The sequence below is a fragment of the Salmo trutta genome, chromosome 27, assembly GCF_901001165.1.
Source record: "Salmo trutta chromosome 27, fSalTru1.1, whole genome shotgun sequence".
In the NCBI taxonomy this organism is placed as follows: Eukaryota; Metazoa; Chordata; class Actinopteri; order Salmoniformes; family Salmonidae; genus Salmo; species Salmo trutta.
In genome coordinates this window covers 10,960,149-10,987,088 of record NC_042983.1, presented here as the reverse complement: position 1 = coordinate 10,987,088, position 26,940 = coordinate 10,960,149, and the positions used below count along the sequence as shown (strand labels likewise).

The 26,940-nt window shown below is 48.3% G+C and overlaps 1 protein-coding gene across 2 annotated transcripts in view; it reads left to right on the top strand.

The window, feature by feature from the left end:
* Positions 1-24,637, top strand: part of LOC115164298 (methylcytosine dioxygenase tet3) — a 42,565-nt gene extending 17,928 nt beyond the window's left edge. For both annotated transcript variants that reach the window (XM_029716625.1, XM_029716626.1), the window contains 9 exons: positions 6,922-9,925; positions 11,783-11,873; positions 17,647-17,740; positions 18,461-18,669; positions 18,998-19,148; positions 19,355-19,444; positions 19,958-20,095; positions 20,689-21,049; positions 21,450-24,637. In XM_029716625.1, the coding sequence (XP_029572485.1) occupies positions 6,970-9,925; positions 11,783-11,873; positions 17,647-17,740; positions 18,461-18,669; positions 18,998-19,148; positions 19,355-19,444; positions 19,958-20,095; positions 20,689-21,049; positions 21,450-23,209 (5,850 nt within the window). In that variant the 5' untranslated portion in view covers positions 6,922-6,969 and the 3' untranslated portion in view covers positions 23,210-24,637. The remainder of the gene's footprint in view (positions 1-6,921; positions 9,926-11,782; positions 11,874-17,646; positions 17,741-18,460; positions 18,670-18,997; positions 19,149-19,354; positions 19,445-19,957; positions 20,096-20,688; positions 21,050-21,449) is intronic.
* The last annotated feature ends 2,303 nt before the right edge of the window (positions 24,638-26,940 follow it).

Genomic DNA, 26,940 nt, shown 5'->3' with positions numbered 1-26,940 from the left:
GGAGGGTGTCGTGTGTCTAACTGTTTGGATTTATGTCTACTCCCAGGCTTTATGCCCCCCCCCCACCCCCTTTGTCTCTCCACCCTCCTTCCTTTTTGACTTTGTGCTGTCAACCTTGAAGGCATCTGTTCTGGTCTGGTGGAGGTGGGGACGTGAGGTGGGGACAAACGCGTAGTGGTCCAGTTGTAGGACAGACCAGCTTGACTGTTTAGCCGGCAACGTACAGCCTGTGTGTCGTTTAAAGGGACTAGTCTCAGAGTTTAGGGTGTCTAACAGGTTAGGCAGTCTCTTCTGGTTGGGCGTGTTGATGTTTTCAATTGGAAGCTTTGTGCGGTGCGTGCCGTTTGTGTGTGTGTGTGTGTGTGTGTGTCCTGGCAGGAAAGAGTAAGCTCTCACACGGCGTCAATAGTTGTCCGAGCACGTGGTCTGCTCTGTCAGAAGCACCGTGGTAGGTGCCCGCAGGTGTAAGCGTGCCGCGGTGTGTATAACACAGTGTGCATGAAGAGAGAGAAGGTATTTGTGACAGTCTCATTTGGCTAAGTACATCTGTGAAATCCCAGTTGACCGGGTATGAGAACTGTCATTATGATGGTGTTGTTAAAGTGTTTGGGTTTAAGCCGGGCGTGTGGAACCGGCGATTCAATTGGTGTTGTACGTGTTAGAGAGAGTTAGAGGAAGTGTGTCAGTTTATCGACTGTGAGAAACAGAGATGAACAACAACAATGTGACTGGTTGGGGGGGGGTTGTTGGGTTGTACAGTTTTGTGACCACGCTGTTTCAATATATTGCAATTCTCTTACTCATTCTGTCTCCCCCCCCCAATCCCCAGTCTGATGATCAGTTTGTTATGGGGCAACGTGCATGGAGGCTTCTCACGTATCGCCGGCCGGCTGTTCACCCCCCCCCCTACCCCCCCCCAGGGACCCCCACCAGACACCCGGCACAGAAGGTGAATTCAAAGGGCCTGAGCAAGCGGCCCGTCCAATAATTAGACACTTCAAAAGGCTCATTTCAATATATTTAAATTACGGGAAGCAGGGTGTCTGGTCCACTTCAGCTGTCAACCAACTGTAGGAGCTACAAACGAGAGCTGTGTTCTCACTGTGAATATAGATGTGATGAAGCCTGCATTATACACAGACCTGTTGGGTCATAACTCAAAACAACAAACCAGCCTAGTTCCTCTTCTAGGTATAGGCAGTCTTTTGACATGGTGTAGTCTACCTTTATGTGTATCTGTCTGTGCTGTAAACGGTGTGTGCGCAATGGCGGTGTAGTTATACAGTACGTACGTGTGTACAACATAGTGTACGGATATGATTATGACTGTGTGCAATCCTCATGGAGCTCAGTCTGTCTGAGCTCACAGGACTTCAAGCGTTATCAACGTGTGTCTGTCTGGGGCATAGAGCAGGGCTTGCCTTTCACCTGCTGTAGCCTCAATGCCACTGCACTCCCTGTTCTGACATGTCCACAGTGCCATGTTGAAGACTTCCTTATTTAGTTTAGGCTGTTGTAGAATAGGACTTGAAGATGTTTCCGAGGAAAAGTCAAAATATGATATGTGTTATTTGGATACTCAGCGTGTCATGGATTTGTCTCGGTGTAGAAGTGGTTGAACTTACAGTCGTGGCCAAAAGTTTTGAGAATGACAAATATTAATTTCCACAAAGTTTGCTGCTTCAGTGTCTTTAGATATTTTTGTCAGATGTTACTATGGAATACTGAAGTATAATTACAAGCATTTCATAAGTGTCAAAGGCTTTTATTGACAATTACATGAAGTTGATGCAAAGAGTCAATATTTGCAGTGTTGACCCTTCTTTTTCAAGACCTCTGCAATCCGCCCTGGCATGCTGTCAATTAACTTCTGGGCCACATCCTGACTGATGGCAGCCCATTCTTGCATAATCAATGCTTGGAGTTTGTTAGAATTTGTGGGTTTTGTTTGTCCACCCGCCTCTTGGGGATTGACCACAAGTTCTCAATGGGATTAAGGTCTGGGGAGTTTCCTGGCCATGGACCCAAAATATTGATGTTTTGTTCCCCGAGCCACTTAGTTATCACTTTTGCCTTATGGCAAGGTGCTCCATCATGCTGGAAAAGGCATTGTTCATCACCAAACTGTTCCTGGATGGTTGGGAGAAGTTGCTCTCGGGGGATGTGTTGGTACCATTCTTTATTCATGGCTGTGTTTTTAGGCAAAATTGTGAGTGAGCCCACTCCCTTGGCTGAGAAGCAACTCCACACATGAATGGTCTCAGGATGCTTTACTGTTGGCATGACACAGGACTGATGGTAGCGCTCACCTTGTCTTCTCCGGACAAGATTTTTTCCAGATTCCCCAAACAATCGGAAAGGGGATTTATCAGAGAAAATGACTTTATCCCAGTCCTCAGCAGTCCAATCCCTGTACCTTTTGCAGAATATCAGTCTGTCCCTGATGTTTTTCCTGGAGAGAAGTGGCTTCTTTGCTGCCCTTCTTGACACCAGGTCATCCTCCAAAAGTCTTCGCCTAACTGTGCATGAAGATGCACTCACACCTGCCTGCTGCCATTCCTGAGCAAACTCTGTACTGGTGGTGCCCCGATTCCGCAGCTGAATCAACTTTAGAAGACGGTCCTGGCGCTTTCTGGACTTTCTTGGGCGCCCTGAAGCCTTCTTCACAACAATTGAACCGCTCTCCTTGAAGTTCTTGATGATCCGATAAATGGTTGGTTTAGGTGCAATCTTACTGGCAGCAATATCCTTGCCTGTGAAGCCCTTTTTGTGCAAAGCAATGATGACGGCACGTGTTTCCTTGCAGGTAACCATGTTTGAGAGAGGATGAACAATTATTCCAAGCACCACCCTCCTTTTGAAGCTTCCAGTCTGTTATTCGAACTCAGTCAGCATGACAGAGTGATCACCAGCCTTGTCCTCATCAACACTCACATCTGTGTTAACAAGAGAATCACTGACATGATGTCAGCTGGTCCTTTTGTGGCAGGGCTGAAATGCAGTGGAAATATTTGGGGGGGGGGATTCAGTTCATTTGCATGGCAAAGAGGGACTTTGCAATTAATTGCAATTCATCTGATCACTCTTCATAACATTCTGGAGTATATGCAAATTGCCATCATACAAACTGAGGCAGCAGACTTTGTGAAAATTAATATTTGTGTCATTCTCTAAACTTTTGGCCACGACTGTACACTACATTTCAAAAGTTTGGGGTCACTTAGAAATGTCCTTGTATTTGAAAGCAAAGCGCATTATTTGTCCATTAAAATAACCTCAAATTGATCAGAAATGCAATGTAGCCATTGTTAGTTGTAAATGACTATTGTAGCTGGAAACGGCAGATTTTTAATGAGATATCTACGTACATAGGCGTACAGAGGCCCATTATCAGCAACCATCACTCCTGTGTTCCAATGGCACGTTGTGTTAGCTAATCCAAGTTTATCATTTTAAAAGGCTAATTGATCATTGGAAAAGACTTTTGCAATTATGTTAGCATAGCTGAAAACTGTTGTTCTGATGAAAGAATAATTAAAACTGGCCTTCTTTAGACTAGGTGAATATCTGGAGCATCAGCATTTGTGAGTTCGATTACAGGCTCAAAATGGCCAGAAACAAAGAACTTTCTTCTGAAACTCATCAGTCTATTCTTGTTCTGAGAAATGAAGGCTATTCCATGCGGGAAATTGCCAAGGAACTGAAGATCTCGTACAACGCTGTGTACTACTCCCTTCACAGAACAGCGCCAACTGGCTCTAACCAGAATAGAAAGAGGAGTGGGAGGCCCGCACAACTGAGCAAGAAGACAAGTGTCTAGTTTGAGAAACAAATGCCAACAGTGAAGAGGCGACTCTGGGATGCTGGCCTTCTAGGTAGAGTTACAAAGGAAAAGCCATATCTCAGACTGGCCAATGAAAAGAAAAGATTACGATGGGAAAAAGAACACAGACACTGGACAGAGGAACTCTGCCTAGATGGCCAGGATCCCGGAGTCGCCTCTTCACTGTTGACTGTTCACTGTTCACTGAGACTGGTGTTTTGCAGGTACTATTTAATGAAGCTGCCAGTTGAGGACTTGTGAGGCGTCTGTTTCTCAAACAGACGCCTCACAAGTCCTAATGTACTTGTCTTCCTACTCCTCTTTCTATTCTGGTAAGCCGAGTTTGTGCTGTTCTGTGAAGGGAGTAGTACACAGCATTGTACGAGATTGTACGAGATCTTCAGTTTCTTGGCAATTTCTCGCATGGAATAGCCTTCATTTCTCAGAACAAGAATATACTGACGAGTTTCAGAAGAAAGTTATTTGTTTCTGGTCATTTTGAGCCTGTAATCAAACCCACAAATGCTGATGCTCCAGATACTCACCTAGTCTAAAGAAGGCCAGTTTGAATTATTCTTTCATCAGAACAACAGTTTTCAGCTGTGCTAACATAATTGCAAAATGGTTTTCTAATGATCAATTAGGCTTTTAAAATGATAAACTTGGATTAGCTAACACAACGTGCCATTGGAACACAGGAGTGATGGTTGCTGATAATGGGCCTATGTAGATATTCCATTAAAAATCAGCCGTTTCCAGCTACAAGAATCATTTACAACATTAACAATGTCTACACTGTATTTCTGATCAATTTGGTGTTATTTTAATGGACAATTTTTTTTGTTGCTTTTCTTTCAAAAATAAGGAAATTGCTAAGTGACCCCAAACTTTTGAACTGTGGTGTATATTCATTACCCGTACTCTGTGTTTGTACTTGGATTATCTTTGTTTGCTATGCCTCCTCAAACACAGTAGATCATAATGAATCGTCTTCAGACCTGTGTTCTCCCTGTTTTATACACACCACTGACAGACAGTGTCATATTACTCTAAAGAGGAAGTAGCATAAGACTGCGTAGAATAGATCCCCTTCCCTGTTTGTATGTCTGATGCTTGTCAATTTGTAAACAGTTTGTAGACACACAGAAAATGTGGACACAGTTTTACTCATAGGAAACAACTCATCTTAGTATGGGCTCCATTTTGACAAAGCAAAACAGCAGACCCAGTCCTTCCGATACTTGTATGATGTCCATTTAAGGGGTGCCACTGCAGATACATGATTCAAGCACAGATCGGTTGCATTTCCAACTTGTTTTGAAGTCAGTGTCGTGTTGAGAAGGCTGTTTGAAGCAATATAGTGTGTTTTGACAACAGCACTGCTTTTAGTTTTCCCCTCCAAAACCAGGAGCCAGGAGACCAGATCCTTCCCTATAGTCTGTCACCTTGCAGCCTTTATTCTGCAGGTCCATTAAACAGTGATGTCATCACAGCTAATGTATTGGATGAGCAGCTTCAACAATCAGATGAGATCATCGTGCTCTATCTCTAATGGACTCTAATGGAAGTGAGAGTCATGCAAGGCTCTACTATCGTCTTTCGAAGCACACTTGTGAAATGGCATCAGGAATGTCACCGTAGACTATCAATGCACATGATTTGGGATTATAAACTGGGTGGCTGGAGCCCTGAATGCTGATTGTCTGTGGTATATCAGACCGTATACCACGGGTATCAAATCAAATCAAAGTTTATTTGTCACGTGCGCCGAATACAACATTTCACCTTACAGTGATATGCTTACTTACAGGCCCTTAACCAATAGTACCATTTTTAAGTAAAAATAAAAGGTATTAGGTGAACAATAGATAAGTAAGGAAATAAAAAATGACAGTAAAAACATGTATTTTTACTGCTCTAATTACGTTGGTAACCAGTTTATAATAGCAATAAGGCACCTCGGGGGTTTGTGATATATGGCCAATAAACCACGGCTAAGGGCTGTGTCCAGGCACTCTTCGTTGCGTCGTGCTTAAGAACAGCCCTTAGCCGTGGTATATTGTCCATATACCACACCCCTTCAGACCTTATTGCTTAATTACCACACCACTCTTTGCTACATCTTTGCTCTCTAGATCCTTGACACATTCTTATTGCGTTTGTTGATCCATCATGCATTTATTGAGTGTGTCTAGTCTTACCCCATGGTGATATGACAGGTGTTGAATGCAGCAGTGTAGAGATAGATAGATACTCCCCAGTCATAAAGGCCTAAGGGAGGGAGAGGTTCAGGACCACAGGATCAGGAACCAGGAACCCCGCTTGGCTAATAGACAGTCATTGACAACGTAGAGCTAATATATACACTGGTAATATGTTGACATTTAAATAGGGAAGTTGAGTTGCAAGTTTATTACCTGTAACTATTGAAGTGAATGGTAGAGATGCAGTAATGCTGCCCGTAGGTTCACAGCATTCTACTCTTTCTTCCTTGAGTAAAACAGATATGTGGGGGTAATTGCCATGCGTTTGTGTATATTTGATTGCTTTTTAAATGATCCTTTGTGCCTTTGGGGGGGATGGTAAACCTTTACATGGGCTGACTGCTGTGTGTAGTAAGTAGCGTGAGCATTACTGCACAATGATGTCACATGGTCTGTGACTTCAACACTCTGATCATTGTGGAAACACTGTTGAAGCAACAGTTAATTCATTTCCCCAACTGGCCTGACCGAGTGTGTGTGTGTGTGTGTGTGTGTGTGTGTGTGTGGGTGTGGGTGTGGGTGTGGGTGTGAGTGAGTGAGTGAGTGAGGAACCCAAACCGAGACCTCTGAAATGAGGAATGGATTCTAGCCAGTGCCCTGTCATAATCATTATGATATGTTGATTTGTCCCTTCTCTGTGAATGCTTTGTTTGAGTATGATGTTAAGCTAAGATCATCGACTGAATAAAAACTTGTTGTTAACATGTTAAAACAATATACTTTTGTATATTGATTAAGGTATTGCTTATTCCAACTTGATGCACAGTTCCTATTTATTTTTTTCTGGTCTCTAACCTCTTTCATCTGTGTCCTCCCTCTCTCTCTCTCTCTCAGACTGTTTCGGACACTGGTTCAGTGGATGGCCCCAGAAGAGGAGGCCAGATGGAAACTGGGTCACATGACCGCCTCGAAGAAGGCGGTTCGTTGAGCCTGGAACCGACCAATGGGGTGAGCCGGCAACCCAGTGACACCCATGAGGAGGGTGGAGCCGGCCTGGACACCCAGAGGGAGCCCCATCGGTCAGGGAGTGTTCCCCCAGGACAGGGTTGGGTACCTGGGCAGGGCAAAGCCCCCCAACCCCAGAAGCAGCTGCCCTGCAGTGGCTGGGGCAGTTTTGGTAGGACTCCTGGGAAGCCCGTCCACGAGGCAGACATGGAGGACGCACGCAATCTGGTAGCCTTCTCAGCCAGTGTTAATGTGGGCTCTCTGGCCCCCATCCCCGAGGCCCAGTCCTACACCGCCCAGCTGTATGAGAAGTTCAACCAGGAGATGGGCACTGCTAAGGGGGCCGCGGCTCAAGCCAGGCTCCAAGCCCCAGAGGGAGGGGATCAGGCTAGCCCCCCAGAGGACTTGAACACCTTGCAGACCACCCTGAAGACTGCCCTGAAGACTGCCCTGAGCCAAGCGAGGCACGGCCACAAGCCCCCAAACTGTGACTGTGATGGGCCAGACTGCCCAGACTACTTGGAGTGGCTGGAAAAGAGGATCAAACAGGCGGGGGAGGAGCAGGACAACAACACACCCTGTTCCAAGATGGCCGCCGACACGCCACCTCATCAACAGCCACCACACTCACAACAGCCCCCTCACCCCCACCACCATCCTCACCCCCATGTCAATGGAGGTAACCCGCCCTCCTGTCCACCCCTTCACCCACACCAACTGGGCCAACGCCCAGGCTCTGTCCCCTGCTCCCCTCAGGTTCTCTCCATCGCCAAGGAGAAGAACGTCAGTCTGCAGACGGCCATAGCCATCGAGGCCCTGACCCAGCTGTCTGCCACCACCCCCCAGACTGTGGTCCCTCCTGCCCAGGCCTCCTCTACCAGCCACCAACAACCCCCTCTACAGCCCCAGCACGGCAACCGCTTGCTCCCCCCCTCCCCCGGCTCCATGTCCTCTTTGTCCTCCTCGCGGTCACAATCTGTCCCCCCTGGACTGTACCCCCAGCAGAGGTCCTCGTCGTGGGAGCAGCAGCACAGACCCCAGTCCCAGGGTCATCCGGCCCACGCCTCCCCTCTCCCGTCCTCCACTTTGCTTTTCCCCGGGCAGACCCAGGCAGGCAGCCCCCACCCTCACCCTCAGCAGTGGCATCAGCAGCAGGCCCCTGGAGGAATCCAAGAGCAGAGGAACCAGTGGATGATGATGAACTCAGATTCCCAGCAGTCTCACTTCGCCCCTCCATCCGGTGGCCACTGCGTTGGCGATCCCATGTCCAAGCTCAAACAGCTACTGGGGGACTCCAGCGGAAAGTATATAAATGACCCCTTCAAGCTGCCTATCCCACATCACCACATCAAGCAGGAACCAGGGATGCCTCAGGTCAAGCAGGAGGTAAACTCTGGAGAGTACCAGAGCTCTGCCTGTGCCTACATGGGCAGTCGCTACGGCCTGATGAACGGCCAGCAGCAGCCTGGGTACCCTGGTCCACCTCTCTCCGCGGGCAGCACAGCCATCCACTACTCCACCCAGACAGCCCTGCAGCAGCACCTTCACCACAAGAGGAACCTCTTCTCTAATCCTCCCGGCCCCCCAGGCCTCTGCCCTCCACGGCCCACCCAGGCCTGCCAGAACCTCCGCAAGTGGTGGCCCCAACAGATGGGCCCCGAGGGCCACCTCATCCCTGTGGCCATCAAGCAGGAGCCCAAGGAGCCCAAGAGGAGGAAGAGCACGGCGGGGACATCGCCGCTCCTCAAGCAGCAACCGGGGATGCTGCTCTATCCAGGTCCAAAACCCAAGACGATAGTCATCAAGAAAACCAAGCGGAAAGCCTCCCTGCCAACCTTCCTGCCTCACAGCCAGATCTCCATACAGAAACCGTCTCCACTCACCATGATCGGAGCCCTGCCTCTGGCCAGCGCCCATTCAGGTTCTCTCCCTTTCCCTACCTTCCCCCTCCTCGGTAACCCCACTCAGGCTGCCGCAGGCCTCCCAACCCCGGCCCAATCTCAGGTATCCATTTTAAACTCTTCTATTGCACGCTCTGTCACTGCTCCTGCCTTCTCTGTAAACAGTCCAGCCGTCTCAACCCCTCTGCCTCTCCCTGCAGCCCCGGACGCCCCGGCTAGCTCAGGGGAGGCCGGCGCCACACAGACCTCCACCACCTCTCAGTCCATACCAGGCCTCAGCTCCCTGGACCCCAAGTTTGAGGAGCTGATCCTCCAGTTCGAGGCAGAGTTCGGGGACAGTTCATCCTCGGCCCCAGTGCCCTGCCCTCCTCAGATCCAGCCTCAGGACCAGTCCCCCTCAGCCTCAGCCCAGCCCGTGGTGATAGAGTCTCAGCCCAACATTACCTCAGGACAAGCCAGGCCCGCGTCACCGTCCAGCACCACCAACACCCAGTCCTGCAGCCCTACTCCCTTAGCTTCTACCACAGCCCCACCAGCAGACCAGGACATGGAGGTGGACAAGGAGAATGTGACAGGGGGTGTGAGTGAAGCATCCTACACCTCCGCCACACAGCCCTCCACTGAGAGCCCCATGGAGGAGCAGCCCGAGGGGGCCCAGTTGCCGCTCTCGCTGCGCCAAGAGGTCCATCTGGAGCAGCAGCAGCACCGCGTCCTTGAAGACCCCTTCACCGTGCCTCTCTCCCCCTCCGCGTCCCCGCTGCCCAAACGTATGAAGATCGAGACGAATGGGAACGTGGCTGTCCTCTCTACCACTGGATCGTTCTCTGAGGGGGGCGAGGACGACACCCCCAATAAGGACGGCTTCCCCCTCAACCCCTCCCTAAAAGGCTTCCTGGAGTCGCCACTACGCTACCTGGACACGCCCACTAAAAGCCTGCTAGACATGCCCGCCAAGGACCTCCAGGCTGAGTTCCCCACCTGCGACTGTGTCGGTGAGTAGGGGTGTCTGTGTTGAACTACACAGTTTTAATGTAGCTACATTTCGACCACTGCTGGGCCCCAGAGTTACTTTGCTTTACACTCCCAGTAAGTGGGCTGCACACAAGTGTTTTGGCGTACATAATAAAACCAGAAAACGATCTAGTATCTAGTATAGAAACAAACAAACACCTATAGAAGACATGTATGCTATCTTGAAATCCTCTTACTCCATACATTTAGGATTACTAGAAAACAAGAAATATACTGTACAGCAGTGGCTGATGCTATACAGCGGGCAGCAGCAGCTGATGCTATACAGCGGGCAGCAGCAGGTATATTTAAGCGATAAGGCCCGAGGGGGTGTGGAATATGGACAATATACCACGTCTAAGGGCTGTTCTTAAGCACGACGCAACGCGGAGTGCCTGGACACAGCCCCTTAGCCTTATTGCCATTATTAACTGGTTACCAACGTAATTAGAGCAGTAAAAATAAACGTTTTGTCATACCCGGGGTATACGGTCTGATATACCACGGCTGTCAGCAAATCAGCATTCAGGGCACCAACCACCCAGTTTATCAAGAGGTATACATCAAGTGGCCCAGTCACTTCTGCTCCAGCTCCTCTCTCTGAACATCACATGAGTGTGTCTGAGAATGTGTGTGTTGCCAGCCGGAGTGTTTGTGTTGCCGGATTGTGTGTTGCCGAGGTGAGTGTGTTGCAGGCTTGTGTGTCCCGCGCCTCTACTCTCCAGTCAGCTACAGTGCAAGGTTCAGAGGGAAACGGTGAGAGTGATACAACACGAGAAGGAGTCCATTGTGTTGGTCTGGCTGGCAGACAGCACAGAGCAGGCCACTCTGTCTACGTCTGGCAAAGTGGCACACGGCCTCTCGGCCCGCTTCCCAAATGTGCACTATTATTTGCGTACCCTATTTAGTGCACTACTTTTGACCAGGGATCACAGGGAGGGAGAGAAGGAAGACATAGAGAGAGAGAGAGAGCAGCTGCAGGGAACACTTGCTATGCCGTGTGCTGTAAGGCTGTTACTAAGAGAAAAGGCCACCAGACAACGGGTCTCCAAAGTGAAGCCTATTTACACACTTCCCTGTCAACACCACACGGAAACACCCCATGTGTAACCCGACTCCCTCACACACCCACACATTGACTCATTCATTCCTCTCGTTCACCGAACCTCTCTCTGTCTTTCTCTCACTCTCAGAGAAGCAAGCATAGTTTTACAAATCCCTCTACTCTGCTGATTCCAAACATGGAACCACTACTCCCCCTCACACAACTATTTTCTCACACACTATTTAGGCCAGTAGTCCTGTGTAGTATTTCCTGCTTCTCTCTGACCACGCCTTGCCTTGGTTCCTCCCTGCACTGTCACAGGAATGTGACCTCAGATACACTCTCTCATACTCTAGCTTTCCTTCTTACACACACACACGCACGCACGCACACACACACACACACACACTGACTCATTCGCTCTCTCAAACACTCTTGTTTCTACTTTAGTGTCCCCACCCAGACTCTCCCTGTATTCAGAAGCTCACTACTATTCCCCTGTCATAGTCAGTCACAGGATACAGGAAGTGTGTGTGGTTTTACATCTGGCTTCAGTCACACCAATCTATGGTTACACGTTGTTTCCATGGCTATTTAGATCTGAATAATTGGGCACTACTGCTTCTGATACCTGCAATGTCACAGAACTGTCCTGCACTCATCCAAATCATCCAAATACTATTGTGTGGAAGTAAAAATGGTGGTTGAATTTGGACTGCATTGTGAACTCTGTCTGTAACACTCACTCTCTCTCTCTCTCTCTCTCTCTCTCTCTCTCTCTCTCTCCTTACAGAGCAAATCCTAGAGAAGGATGAGGGTCCGTACTACAATCACTTGGGCTCTGGGCCCACTGTGGCCTCCATACGAGACCTGATGGAGACCAGGTGAGACTTCTGGAGCATACTTGATACCTGTTAGAGAAGAGACTGACATAGACTGAAATAACTCAGAAACCATAGGAGTATGATGCATACTAGTATTTCCCTCTAGATAAGGCAGGGAGCATGGAGCATGGACTGAAATTGATGGGTGGGTGGAGGAAACACTACAAAATACTGTTGTAGCTAGTGTGCTTGTCCAGGGATTTTTTTTGCCCCCTAGATTACAGCCACGCAACTCGCAATGGCAGTCTCCTGATTCACCTAGAGCAGAGCTAGCTGTCCTCTTTTCAGTCTCTCTCTCCCTCTCTCATTCTCCCTTTCCCTCTTCCTCCTTCTCTCCTATCCCCTCTTCCTCTCTCTCCCCCTCTCGCTCTCTCTCCCTGTCTCGCCCCTTCTCCCTCTCTCTCCCTGTCTTGCCCCTTCTCCCTCTCCTCTCCCTTTCTCCTTCTCTGTCTCCCTTTCCCCTTCTCTCTCTCCCACTCCCTCCCTTTCTCTCTCCTTCTCCTTCTCTCTCTCTCTCCCCCTCTCTCCCCATCTCCCTCTCTCTTCCTTTCACTCCTCTTCTCCCTCTCTCGCTCCCTCTCTCTCCCCTTCTCGCTCCCTCTCGTTCTCGCTCGCTCCCTTTCTCTCCCCTTCTCCTTCTCCCTCTCGCTCCCCATCTCCCTCTCTCTCCCTTTCTCTCCCCTTCGCCCCCTCCCTTCCCCCCTCTCCATTCCTTCTCTCCTCTCCTCTGCCTATGAACAAGAGTATTGGCATCAAACTCTCTCACAGCTGTGAGCTAGCATCACTGTCTTTTCTTCCCTCTCTCTCTCCATGCCTCCCTCTATTTTGCTCTCTCTCCCCAGTGCTTCTGTCCTCCTACTCTCCCTCTCCCCTCCCCTTAACACTCCTGTGATCCTGTCCCCAGGGAATCCCTGACCCAGAATCCAATAGGAGGAACAGGAAATAACCGCATCAGCAGATCAGACCAAACAGAGAAGAGGGCTAGGCATAGAGAGAGGATAGGAGAGAGGTAGGGAGAGATGAGAGGAAGAGACAGAGAGGAGAGGTAGGGAGAGATAAGAGGAAGAGACAGAGAGAGGAGAGGTAGGGAGAGATGAGGGGAAGAGACAGAGAGAGGAGAGGTAGGGAGAGATGAGGGGAAGAGACAAAGAAAGGAGAGGTAGGGAGAGATGGGTGGAGGAGACAGAGAGGGAGGGAGGGAGTGAGACAGAGAAAGAGAGGTATGTATGTATGTATGTATGTATGTATGTATGTATGTATGTATATATATATATATGAGAGAGAATGAGAATCAAACCGAGTACCTTTGCATTAGGGAATGGATAGATTCAGTTTCAGAATTCCTCTTGGGAGAATGGTAACGTGAAACTAGGGAATGGATAGATTCAGTTTCAGAATTCCTCTTGGGAGAATGGTAACGTGAAACTAGGGAATGGATAGATTCAGTTTCAGAATTCCTCTTGGGAGAATGGTAACGTGAAACTAGGGAATGGAAACAATCACATTTACCATGTATCCTAATACTTACGCAAATCTCAACTGAGTTTTCATTGACTAAACATGGGGGGCTGCTTAGGTTGGGTCCCACACATTGTTGTATAGGGGACCGGGGCCGAGAGTGACTGGCCATTATATTGACAGAGGACTGTTTCTATAGACCAGAGACTCATCAGGATGGATGGGGGGGGGGGGGGGAATAGGTGAGGAGAGGAGGGAGAGCCTTCTTTGTTTGAGAGATGACGTAAGAACTAAAGCCCTCCATAGTCTCCTCCTGACCCCTGACCCACCTCTGACCCCATTGGCCCACCCCTGTGGAGGCCGAGCCAACACACTTTGACCGGCTGATGATTGGTGAATGAGTTCCCATTAAGGACAAAGCCACGTGTCCCACCACGATAGACCCGGTCAGAGGTGACGTTATCAACATGACAGGTATGATACACAGGGAAGAAGGAACATCTGAGTTATGCTGGTAGCTTACCCAACCACATCTCTCTACACATTGTGCAGCGAGAGACACACGCGCCAGAACCTAACCAGGCACATACACATATACCAAGCCAAGGCACACTGATGCGGTTACACTTTATTTGGATAGTTCCCTATAGATGATCAACAGATTAGGTCATACTATCCACAAATTATCAACTGCACATGTTGATATGCAACCGCTTGCTAGGGTTATGGTTTAAGGTTGGAGTAAGGGTTAGGTTTAAGGTTGGAGTAAGGGTTAGGTTTAAGGTTAGAGTAAGGGTTAGGTTTAAGGTTGGAGTAAGGGTTAGGTATAAGGTTGGAGTAAGGGCCATCTACAACATGACGATAACTACAATGATGAATTACACGTAACTATAAACGTTGACGAGCATCCTCACCAGCGGACAGTTTATCGTTCTGTAGTACACCTGTCAATCAACTGATCAAAGCATCCTAGTGCAGGCTGTAGGCCAGCGATCATCAACTAGATTCAGCCGCGGGATGATTGTTTTCTTCAGCAAATGGTCAGGGGGCCAAAACGTATTTAAATAAATAATTTGTCGTTTGCAAATTGACCGCAAGAAGCTCAAACAGGTAATGATTAAAACATAATCATTTCGGGGCCTCCCGAGTGGCGCAGTGGTTTAAGGAACTACATCGCAGTGCTAGAGGCTTCACTATAGACCTGGTTTCGATCCCAGGCTGAGTCACAACCAGCCGTGATCGGGAGTCCCATAGGGCGGCGCGCAATTGGCCCAGCGTCGTCAGGGTTAGGGGAGGGTTTTGGCCGGGTGGGCCTTAATTAGTTAATCGCGCTCTAGCGACTCCTAGTGGCGAGCCTGGCCATTGGTGTGGCTGGCTTCCGGGTTATGCGGGTGGGTGTTAAGAAGCCGGGTCATGTTTTGGAGGACACATGACTCAACCTTCGCCTCCCGAGCCTGCTGGGGAGTTGCAACGATGAGACAAGATCGAAATTGGGGGGAAAAATAATAATTATCATTTCAAACCTTGCTTACGTTTGTATACGATCACGTACCTCTATTATGCAGGGGAATACTTGGCAACAGATTTTTTTTAAGTAAAATCACTTGGCGCTGAATTCCGGGAGTTTTTACATTCTTTTATGTCCTCCCCCCCAAAATATATATATATATATACACTACAATTCAAAAGTTTGGGGTCACATAGAAATTTCCTTGTTTTTGAAAGAAAAGCTATTTTTTTGTCCATTAAAATAACATAAATTTGATCAGAAATACAGTGTAGACTTTGTTAATGTTGTAAATGACTATTGTAGCTGGAAACGGCAGATTTTTTATGGAATATCTACATAGGCGTACAAAGGCCCATTATCAGCAACCATCACTCCTGTGTTCCAATGGCACGTTGTGTTAGCTAATCCAAGTTTATCATTTTAAAAGGCCAATTTATCATTAGAAAACCCTTTTGCAATTATACGAGCACAGCTGAAAACTGATGTTCTGATTAAAGAAGCAATAAAGCGTCAGCATTTCTATTCTTGTTCTGAGAAATGAAGGCTTTTCCTTGCGAGAAATTGCCAAGAAACTGAAAATCTGGTACAACGCTGTGTACTAGTCCCTTCACAGAACAGCGCAAACTCGGCTAACCAGAATAGAAAGAGGAGTGGGAGGCCCCGGTGCACAACTGAGCAAGAGGACAAGTACATTAGAGTGTCTAGTTTGAGAAACAGATGCTTCACAAGTCCTCAACTGGCAGCTTCATTAAATAGTACCTGCAAAACATCAGTCTCAGTGAACAGTGAACAGTCAACAGTGAAGAGGCGACTCCGGGATCCTGGCCATCTAGGCAGAGTTCCTCTGTCCAGTGTCTGTGTTCTTTTTCCCATCGTAATCTTTTCTTTTCATTGGCCAGTCTGAGATATGGCTTTTTCTTTGCAACTCTGCCTAGAAGGCCAGCATCCCAGAGTCGCCTCTTCACTGTTTACGTTGAGACTGGTGTTTTGCGGGTACTATTTAAACTATTACTTAAATGAAAAATTATATTGAAACTTGTATATTAATGTAGCAATTCTACAACAAACGCTGTTTAGCCTGCACGTCTTTTACATGACATTGCTTGCCTCGTTGCTCAAGTCGTTTGCAAGTGATTTCCATTTTTTTATGGTTGTCAATTCGCTTGGATCTTTTTTTCCACTATGCTCATCTTTCTGTATGTCCTGTGCAACCATTTGCAATGCACCAGTGCAACCATAGTATCATAACCGGCCAAAGTGATCACACCAACGTTCTCTCTCTCCTTAACTTTTCCTGACAGTTCATTTACCCTAGGCCTATTTTACATTTTAGCAAGAGCAAGCCTGCTTCTCTCCACAAAAGGATATTAGGCCTCGTATAAAAAAGTGCTAAAGAAATGTCCTATAGCTTTTCCTGCGATTTCACGAGAAGGGGAATAGTGGAGAGGCTCGCGTCCGTAGCCATATAGCCTATTGCGCACTGGAACAGCTGGAAGAGAAAGGCTAGAGTTCTGTAGCTGAAGTAAGAAGCTAAATATTAGGCCATTCATTATCTAAATAGTAGGGCTATACATATTTACCTGTCAAAGTGCAAGACAAATAAATAAATCTGTGCATTCCTCCAGGCTGCGCTCTGCAAGTCCCCTCTGGCACACAGAGCTCCACTATTGATTACTTCTACATTTTTAAACAAGAACATTATTCTACCTGGGATACAACAACACAGTGCAATGAGGACTGTATTATTGTATCAAGTGAGTACACAATTATTCTGTAGGACTGTAAACTGCAGTGATGCATGTGCTAATTTGAGTAACTGCTCAAACGTCCTGTTTTGAATGATTCATGCCGAAACAACTGCATAAAGCCTTGGCCTGATTATGTAACCATTTGGATCAGTAGGCTAATGGGACTTTTCTTTGCAGTTTACAAGGTCCAGAAAGGCACAGTAGCAGGCTCGTCATAGTGTGTATTTTGTCAGGTTGTATCTCCGTTAACAGATACCATCGGAGAATATGGCCTTCTCGTACAGATATGCGCTGTTTGACGTTGATCATTCTCCCAAGTCGTCCTGTAATTAATGTGGCCACCAATATGCTCACACATGCCCAGTTATTCAGGCAACGTTACTGTGCACTTTGCCTTCTCTCCTGTTCCAAGCAGCCGCGCACACCTAGAACCAATAACAAACTCTTCAGCAGAACACGTTTCTCGATTGGTTGTCAACGTTTTATCATCTGAGGGACGGGGACAAACTGTAGCTCTCGTTAGCGCTCGCCACTCTATTTGTGGTTATCATTGAAGCGCCAATGCCCCTGTTCACTTGAATTAGAACGATAAAAACAAAAAAGGACATGGTTATAATTACCGTTATCGTTATCGCACTTGGTGTGGACGGCCCTGAAGGGTTCGGGGGGTTTCATTCTCTTTCTCCATCAGACACACTGACTAACAATGTTCTGGTCAGATTACGTTGGACTTTGGCTGCTACTGTCACGCCTCTGTGAATATCGACGGCGTCCTGTAAACACTCCTCTTGGCCAGCCAGCTTGTGGTTTTTGTGTTTGACAAGACACCTTCAACTCTCAAACATTTGCATTATGGTCATGCAGAAGCACATGGGCTACTTGCTTACTAACCAATAAAATGCCAGAGGAGGGGTGGTATATTTAGTTAATATACCACAGCTAACGGGTGTTTTAAGGCACGATGTGAACGTTTTATACTGAATACAATACAGTTGAACCGTTGTGTTCAGGAAGACATACAGTATACACTCACACTGTGCTGTCTGTCTCGGTGCAGGTATGGAGAGAAGGGAGATGCTATCCGTATTGAAAAGGTAGTCTACACCGGCCGGGAAGGCAAGAGCTCTCAGGGATGTCCCATCGCCAAGTGGGTGAGTACATAAAACACTGAACCTACCTCTCACAGAACAAACAAAGCCTAACCCTCCACAACACCTGGTCCCAGATCTGTGTGTCAACACCTGGTCCCAGATCTGTGTGGCAACACCTGGTCCCAGATCTGTGTGGCAACACCTGGTCCCAGATCTGTGTGTGCTCTAACCAACTCCATTGGTCTCATTACCAAGCCAAACATGACAATGAGTGACAGGGGGTTGGCACGGTAGCAGAAACAGACTGGCCCTTGGGCTGACACAACACACTAGTGTAGGTTAACCACAAACAATTTCTTAGCAACACACCAGACATTGTAAAACCAAACAGACACTTCACACGTGTGTTTTTTTTCTCTCATCTATATACTAATAGACATTAGTGAAAATGAGAGGGAGTAGAGCAGAGGAGATGGTAGCAGACAAACACCACAGCCTCACCCTCAGACAGAAAAGCAGTAGGGGGTCTCCCTGATCCCTCTCCTTCCCCGTTAGAGGTCTCTACCTCTTGTCACTCTCTTTGACACCCTGCTAATGGTTTCATGGCTTCTCAACAGACACTATTGATAGAGTAGAGGAGAATACAGGTGTCAATCTTAGCCTCTCTCTCTCTCGCTCGCTCTCTCTCTCTCTCGCGCTCGCTCTCTCTCCCTCTCCCTTTCTCTCTCTCGCCATCTCCCCCCCCCCCCCCCCTTTCTGTCTTTCCCCCTCTCCTATCAGGTGATTCGTCGGGGCAGTGAGACAGAGAAGTTGCTGTGTCTGGTGCGTCCCCGGATGGGTCACCACTGTCCCAACGCCTTCATCATCATCCTCATCATGGCGTGGGAGGGCGTGCCCCGGGCGCTAGGCGACAAGCTCTATCGAGAGCTCTCCGCCACCCTCACACAGTTCGGCAACCCCACTAGCCGCCGCTGTGGACTCAACGACGAGTGAGTGACAGGAAACATTCACAGAACCCCGAATGAGTCTGCTGAATATGCTTACATTCTTCTTAAATTAGCAGTAAACTCTGCAGTGCAAAGATGTTTAGATGGCCCACTGAGGGAGGCTTTCAGACAAAACGTCTGTGCGCGAAAATAAATGAGTAAGTTAGTCTACTTATGGACTGCAGACTACTTCATTATCATTTTCAATAGACGTTCTACGCACTGAGGCGTTCTCTTTCTGAACGATGAACATTACCTTGTGAGTGTCTGATCGGGTTGTGAGTGGTGCCGACCGTGTTGGTGCTCTCTGTCTCCCCCTGCCTGCCTGCAGTCGTACGTGCGCGTGCCAAGGCAAGGACCCCGACAGCTGTGGAGCTTCCTTCTCCTTCGGCTGTTCCTGGAGCATGTACTTCAACGGCTGCAAGTACGCCCGCAGCAAAACACCCCGCAAGTTCAGACTAACAGGAGACCACCCCCAAGAGGTAAGGGACTATGTGTAGTACCATATCTGTACGACTGAGACTTGAAAAAGGTTGTGCAGCCTCCCCAGACAAGAGAGGCCTCCCTTCCTTGCTTTTATGTCCAGTTACTACCTACCACCTGTGTAGAATGATTGTTATTGACCACACCACACTAAGCTAACACTGGGATTGAGCTACCAGGGTATCTGTCTTTGTGTGTATGTTAGGAGGATCAACTCAGGGATAACTTCCAGGATCTGGCCACTGAGGTGGCTCCCCTGTACAAGCAGCTGGCCCCACAGGCCTACAGTAACCAGGTAACATCTGCCTTTTCACCCACCATCACCTACCTGCACTTACACTCTTAGGGGAAAAAAGGTGCCTTCTCGAGCCTAAAAGGGTTCGTCGGCTGTCCCCATAGGAGAACCCTTTGAAGAACCCTTTTTTGGTTCCATGTAGAACCCGTTCGGGTTCATTGTAGGACCCTTCCCACAGAGGCTTCTACATGGAACCCAAAACGGTTCGCCTATGGGAACAGCTGACGAACCCTTTTTTCTAAGAGTGTACACCTAACTGAGAACAGCACCAGAACTCTAAATAGTAGACGGTTCCTCTGAAAGTTAACAAAACAAGCTGAAGTGTTAGATATGTTGTGTACAGTAACAGGTTGCTCCTGGACATGCCATCCTATTCCCTGTGTCTCTCAGTGATTTTACACTCTGCTGGAGAAGTACTTTGTAGACTTCCCTCCAAAAAGTGCACAATGAAAAGTCACGTCTGTAGAGTAAAACCACGCTAACCCAACTTGTGTCCCCTCTCCTGTCCCTCAGTGCCAGAATGAGACGAAAGCCACAGACTGCAGGTTGGGTCTGAAGGAAGGCCGGCCGTTCTCCGGCGTCACCGCCTGCATGGACTTCTGTGCCCATGCCCACAAGGACCAGCACAACCTCTACAACGGCTGCACTGTGGTACGACACACAGCCCTACCTCTACCTCTGTCTCGTTCTCTCTTTTTGTCGCTCTCTCTGTCACTCTCTCGTCAATCTCCTTTCTCGCTCTTTCCCTCTCTTTGTGTGGACATTGTATGTATCCACTGTGTGTAGGTGTGTAGGGGCATATGGTGGGTGGTATAGAGTCTGTGTCTGGTCTACATGAGGATAGAACAGACAGTGAGTCTGTGTCTGGTCTCCCACCCTAACCCTTCCTCCATTCCTACCACCCCCCCCCCCCCCCCCCCCGTACGGTTCAGGTGCACTTGCCCCCCAATCCCCCCTTCCACAAAGCATGTGTAAATACTGGACTATAAATTGTGACTTCCTGTATTATACTTATGCTAAAATGTTTATTCTATTCTACTGAGCCATTTACTTTATGTTCATATTGTAATCTTTTATTATTTCTTATTGTTTGTTGCATTGTCGAGAAGGAACCTGCAAGTAAGCGTTTTGTTGGCCAGTGTATCACCGTACATAAAACTTGAAAGTTGTGCAGGACGACTGTACGACACACAGCAGTTACCCTGTCTCTCTCGCTACGCTAACACCCCTCTGTTCACCCCCAGGTGTGCACTCTGACTAAAGAGGACAACCGTAAGGTGGGGGAGATCCCAGAGGACGAGCAGCTCCATGTACTTCCCCTCTACAAGGCCGACCTCACAGACGAGTTCGGCAGCGAGGAGGGCCAGCGTCAAAAGATGCGTACAGGCGCCATTCAGGTGCTCAACAACTTCCGCCGTGAGGTCCGCAAGCTGCCCGAGCGTGCCAAGTCCTGCCGTCAGCGCCGCCTGGACGCTAAGAACCGTGCCTCTGAGAAGAAGAAGGGCAAGCAGCAGCCGCCAACGCCCACAGAGACGCCGGAGAAACCCGGGATCAAGATGGAGGTCCGGCATTCTGGCTCCCCTGTCAGACAGAATGGCAATAAAGGTGAGATGACCTCTGAACTCTGCTATAAACATGTAGGAGAGTGGCTTTATGAGTGCTGTGAGGTTTATGATAACAATAAACCCATCACTGTAGTATTGTGAGCAAAACTCCAACCAGCTTTACAGTATGATGATAATAGTGTGGTCATAGAGCAGATCACGGATCATTTTTCTAGAACGGACGGTCAGGGGGCCGGAACATATGGTCTACCAGTTGGGGAGCCCGAGAGTAGATGCTTTAATCCAAACTGACCTAGAGTTAACACCTATAGCTAGTCAGCTTACAGTATGCAGCCCATGCAGGAATCAAACCCATCAATCCCAAAAGTCCAACTAAGTGAACCATTAAAACCGCTTGATCTTACCAGTCTTATCACCCCTCTATGTTCCCTCCTCCACAGCCATCCCTAAGCAGGAGGTGAAGCCCACCATAAAGAAGGAGCCAGTGGACCAGCGCTTCCAGCCCTTCCATGGTCAGCTGGAGGGCTACCCTGCCCAAACCGCTGACCCCTACCACGTCTACCCCTCCCACCCTGGCTACTACGCACGGGGAGGCCTCTCTTCCAATGGCCAGCCCCCTGCACTTCCACCTCCACCAGGCCCAGTCAATGGCTACCGCCCTAATCTACCGGCAGCACTGCCCTATGGCTACTACAACTACCCCCCCAACCCTAGCACACTTTTCCCACATGAGCTCACTTACGAGGGCTGCAACGGCTCCTGGCACCACATGGGTCCCAAGTTTTCCCCCAGTCCTGTGGACAAGAAGCCAGACGTTCAGAGCCTCCAGGCCAGGCTAGCTCACTCCTACTCCAGCCCAGGACACCTGGAGCAGCAGCAGCACGGAGACCCAGCCAACCAACACCAACGCAGCGCTTACCCTCACCCTCACCAGACTGACTACAACCAATCACGTCCCTCCTCAGTGTCCTCAGAGCCCTCCCACAGAGGGACCCCCGTCATCAAGCAGGAGCCCATAGATATGCCAGTTTATAAGGGGGTCAATGCCCAGAGCTGTCCCAGCACGCCCAGCACCACCCCACAGCCTGGCGCTGCTGGAGGGCCCTGGCATGGGCACAAGCCCAACGGCATTAGGGTGCCCAGCAGTTGGGAAGGCAACCTCCAACCACCAGGCCCCCCGGAGGCTCCCTTCACTTCAGACAAGCAGCAGTTCCACCAGCAGGGACCTCACCAGACTTTCCAGTCCCCATACCCTCAAGAGCAGCATCAGCATCCCCCACAACAGCCCTCCCCATACTCCCAGCAGTGGAACTCTTACCATGGCCCAAACACACCCATGGCCTCCCCTGCTCCCTCCCTGTCCCCCTCCATAAAGATACCCCCGTCCCCCTTTGCCTCCTCACACCCCGGCACCCCCCGCCACTGGGACAGCCCTGATTCCAGCCCTCAGCCTAAGGCTTGGCCCATGGGCATGGTTCCTGCTGGTTACAGCCCCAGTCCCGCCGGAGGCTTCCCCGACAAGATGTGGTCCAAGGCGGGCGAGAGTTGGGGCTCGACCCCCTTGGGGCTCCAGGAGAAGGCCTGGAAGTCTTCCGGAGGCTCTATGGCAGGTACACCGTCCCCGGCCCCAGAGGGACGCTTGTTCCCCGATGCCCTACAGCAGTCGGATGGACAGTCCCAGGCTGAGACTCCTCACAACCTCGAGGAGGAAGAGCGGTGGTCGGACAGCGAGCATAACTTCTTGGACCCCAGCATCGGAGGGGTGGCGGTGGCGCCCGCCCACGGGTCCATCCTGATTGAGTGCGCCCGGCGCGAGCTGCACGCCACCACACCGCTCAAGAGGCCCGACCGCTCTCACCCCACCCGCATCTCCCTAGTGTTCTACCAGCACAAGAACATGAACCAGCCGTGCCACGGCCAGTGGATCTGGGAGGCCAAGATGAAGATGCTGGCGGAGCGGGCTAGAGAGAGGCAGCAGGAGGCAGCACTACTGGGGCTGCCCTACGACGACATCAAACCTGGGAAGAAACGCAAATTGGGGGCCACGGCAGCAGGGGCCAGCCCGGGGCCTGGCCAGACCACGGACAAGAGAGAGGGGCCGGTGACGCGGCTGGCCCCCACGCGACACACCACCTCTACCATCACTGTATCCCCCTACGCCTTTACCACCCTCACCGGGCCCTACAGCCACTTTGTGTGAGGATGGATGGACACACAGACACAGACTGGTGGAGGGAGAGAGGGCTGAGCAGGCCAGGGAGGAGTGTCTCAGCCCTTCCTTCTCTTCCTGCTCTGTTTCCTCTGGGCTGGAAAGAGGGGGACTACTGGTTTAACTCCTCTTTTTGTTTTGTTTGTTTTTTTACCTCATGTCAGGCAGCAGTTTGGACCAGACCCTGGGCCATACAGACACACTGCCTGTGGTGCTCGTCCTCTTTCCTCCGCGGGGGGACTCCATCGCTTCTGCTTCTTCATAGAATTTTAATGATCCTCCTAATTATTACTATTATTATCAATATTATTATGATTGCTATTGTTACTATCAATGTTGTTATTACAGGTATTGTTATTTTTATGATGCTGAGTTGATTTGTTTTTTTGTTGTTGATATGGTTGTTTTGTCATTAATGTTATTAATGATGTGATTGGTTTTGGTTTTGTCTTTCACCGAGGGGTTCTGTCTCTCAGTCCATCTTTATTTTTTCCCATATTTCTGGAAATCTGCCCATTTCTTTGTTGTTTTTCCTTTGGTCTTTGACATTCTTGTGACTGTACTTGGAGAATGGCCTTTCTCAGCACTGCAAGGCTCCTCGAGACAGTCTTTCCAGCACAGAATTCTAAACATTTGAATCACTAATCATTACCAAAAGAGTGAAGAGAAACGCCACCACCCACAGAAACTTCTCTGAACCATCCGGTTTTGAGCAACGTCCCCTAACTCATGCCTTTTTTAAACTCCTGTCTTGTCTGCCTTGCTGTGAAGAGAAGGGTTCTTCTCTCTTCATTGTTACTCTCACCCTACCAATCCACCTCACTCTATTGGTGCTTCATGTTGATCTTCCTCCTTTCCACAGGGAGGATGTCAGTCACTCCATTTCTCTACTCTTCATGGCACTAGATGCTGAATATAAGGAAGGGTGATTTTATGGCATAGACGTAGAGTGAGTAGAACAACAGCCAGTAGAAGTCCTCATCATCCTTCAGGTGTTGGTTGAGAGATCTATCCCTCCAGTTCTATGACTCCCCTGTAAGCCCCTGTAAAATGGTGCACTGATACACACAGACACACGCACGCACACAAAGCTCTTGTCATCCAGCCAGCACAGAGCAATGCCTTACTGCTTTAAACCACCGAAGCATGGCCGCTAAAGTCTGGTCCTTCCAATGACCGCAGGCAGCACGGGCCACGCAAGGCCTTTACCCTGAAACCGGAGACATTGATGGGAATAGTGTGTGGACAGAAATGCACTCCTAAACACACACTGGTGCTTTCTCTACACATGTCGACACACAAAGGGCTCAGTCAGTCAGTCCTGCTTCTGCATGGTGCTGTTTGTTGTCTTGAAGCAGAGCTAGGTTTGTCTCTATGCATACATTGTCACAACAGAGCCAGTAAAAACGTATTCACCAATCCTGGCTGCCTCTGCATTTGGCCCTAAGTCATCAAGTGTTGCAGTCAGTGGGTTGAACCCCAGCTGACTCTATCTAATGTGCACCACAGTGGACTGGGCTATAAGAGGTTGTGAATCTTTTTTCCACATTGCACTAAGATCCTCCTCAGCCTGTTAGAGGCCTCACTCAGTGCAGCGCTGCATGTTGTATCCAGCTCTGAGCTCTGTGTGTGTGTGTGTGTGTGTGCGTGCGTGCGTGTGTGTGTGTGTGTGTGTGTGTGTGCGTGTGTGTGTGTGCGTGCGTGCGTGCGTGCGTGCGTGTAAGTGTGTGCGTGCGTGCGTGCGTGCGTGCGTGTAAGTGTGTGTGTGCGTACGTGTAAGTGCGTGTGTGTAAGTAAGTGCAAGAACCAGAGTCTGCTTGGTGCTCACTTCTGAGATGAAAAACCCTGGTGCTTATGAAGTTGTCGATATAGAGCTCTCTATACCTCAACGTTGCAGAGACACTGGTCATGGTTGCAAAAAGCTAGAAACACACACACACACACAGGCACCACAGAGGACAGAGAAACAAGATAAACATTAGTCCACAGCTTCCCTGTGTGCTCTCTTATCTAAACTCATTTTAATCCACTTTTTTATTCTTATTTATTACATGATAATGATGATTGTTTTTTGTTTTTTTTATAGGTAATACAAATTGTACATACAGAAGAAAAGATTTTATAAAAGCACTTTTAATCTTGAAAAAATAACAGATTATTGACAACTTGAAGCTTCGTTTTTTTGTTTTTTTTGGGGGGGGGAGAGATAAAAAAAATGTAAATATTTAAAATATTTAGGTAAGATTATTTAACTGGTGAGGGATAATGACTAAATCATGAATGATTCCAGGCTTTTAAGTCCAGTCAGTTTGTCAGACAGCCTTCAGCAGCAGAAAGCAACACAGTGATTTCCAATGTGTTGTTGTGTCTGTAGATGTATACTCAATACTGCTGTCCGGATTTCATTAGTACTGTACTACACGATACCTCTGACAGCAACCAACCAGTCCCCCTTCGTGAGAAGAGATAGACCTAATCAGTAATCAGGCTGCTTATAAACCTGAGTATGATATCTAGCTATCCGTTCTGAGAACCAATGCTAAACGAAGGGCTCTGTAATCAATCCGTATCGCAGAAATTCAGTGGTAAAGCCCAATTGAAATTTAAACGCAACGGTTCGGTGTTGGAAGAGACGGCACTCACGCTAAATGCATCACGTGTCGGCTCAAATCGGAAATGACTACATTTCTATCACGAAATCTGTAACGCTTCAACAATACGGATTGAATAGAGCTCAAAATAGTTTTTTTTTGTTTTGTTTTTTAACACGAGATTCAAACAGGTGCAGAATCAAACTCATCAGAAATGTGTGAGAGAACTCTAGTGAGGTGTAGCCCCAGCAATCTATCTGGTTCATTGTATTAGACTATGAGGTGAGAGGTTGCCATCACCGTAACTCATTTTTTAATGTGGTTGTTGGTTATTATTATCAATGATAGTGATTATAACAGTAGTAAAGGATGTAACCGTAATGAAAAACCATGACAACTTAACACTTGTAGTACCAGACGGAAGGTACAGTGCATTACTGGAAGACACCAGATAATACCTGGTAGTATAGTTTGTAATATTGTCTTTTGTTCATTGTCATAGATTGTCACAGACATGACCAACAGGACTTTGACTAATTTAGGGACTGGGGGGGGGGGGGGGGGGGAAATATGCCTGTTCCTTTGTCTCACAACTACTCATGATCCTGTTTCAATTGTATTCTATTCTCACTGTTAGAACAAAGTCCCCCTTTAATAACGACAATGCATGATTCACACACAGTTAGAATGATTCATTCATATGTATGACCTGTATGTAATAAGGGGTGCTGATCATTATATTCTTCAGATGAATTTTGTACATTTCTATTCAAGACGTGATGGAAATAACAGAAAAATGCTCAAAGGAGGCTGGTGCTATGGTGCGCACCCCCCCTCCCCCGTGGAATAGTGTGTGTGTGTTGAGGGGAGGGGGGGTTATATCACTGATATTATTTAGAGCTCTTAGAATGATGAGAGGAACTATTATTTGAAATATGTCAGTTTCAGTGGATGGGGAACTGCTCCGGTGCTGATCTTATGGGAATTTCCCATTCATGTTCAAGGCAGTGAAAAAAAAAAAGACAACTGTTGAATTGAAGCACTCACACATTTCATACATACACTTTTATTAATCCTTGTCCCCATAAAGTACTTTTAACTGGTATGGGGATTGAATGATCATATTATATT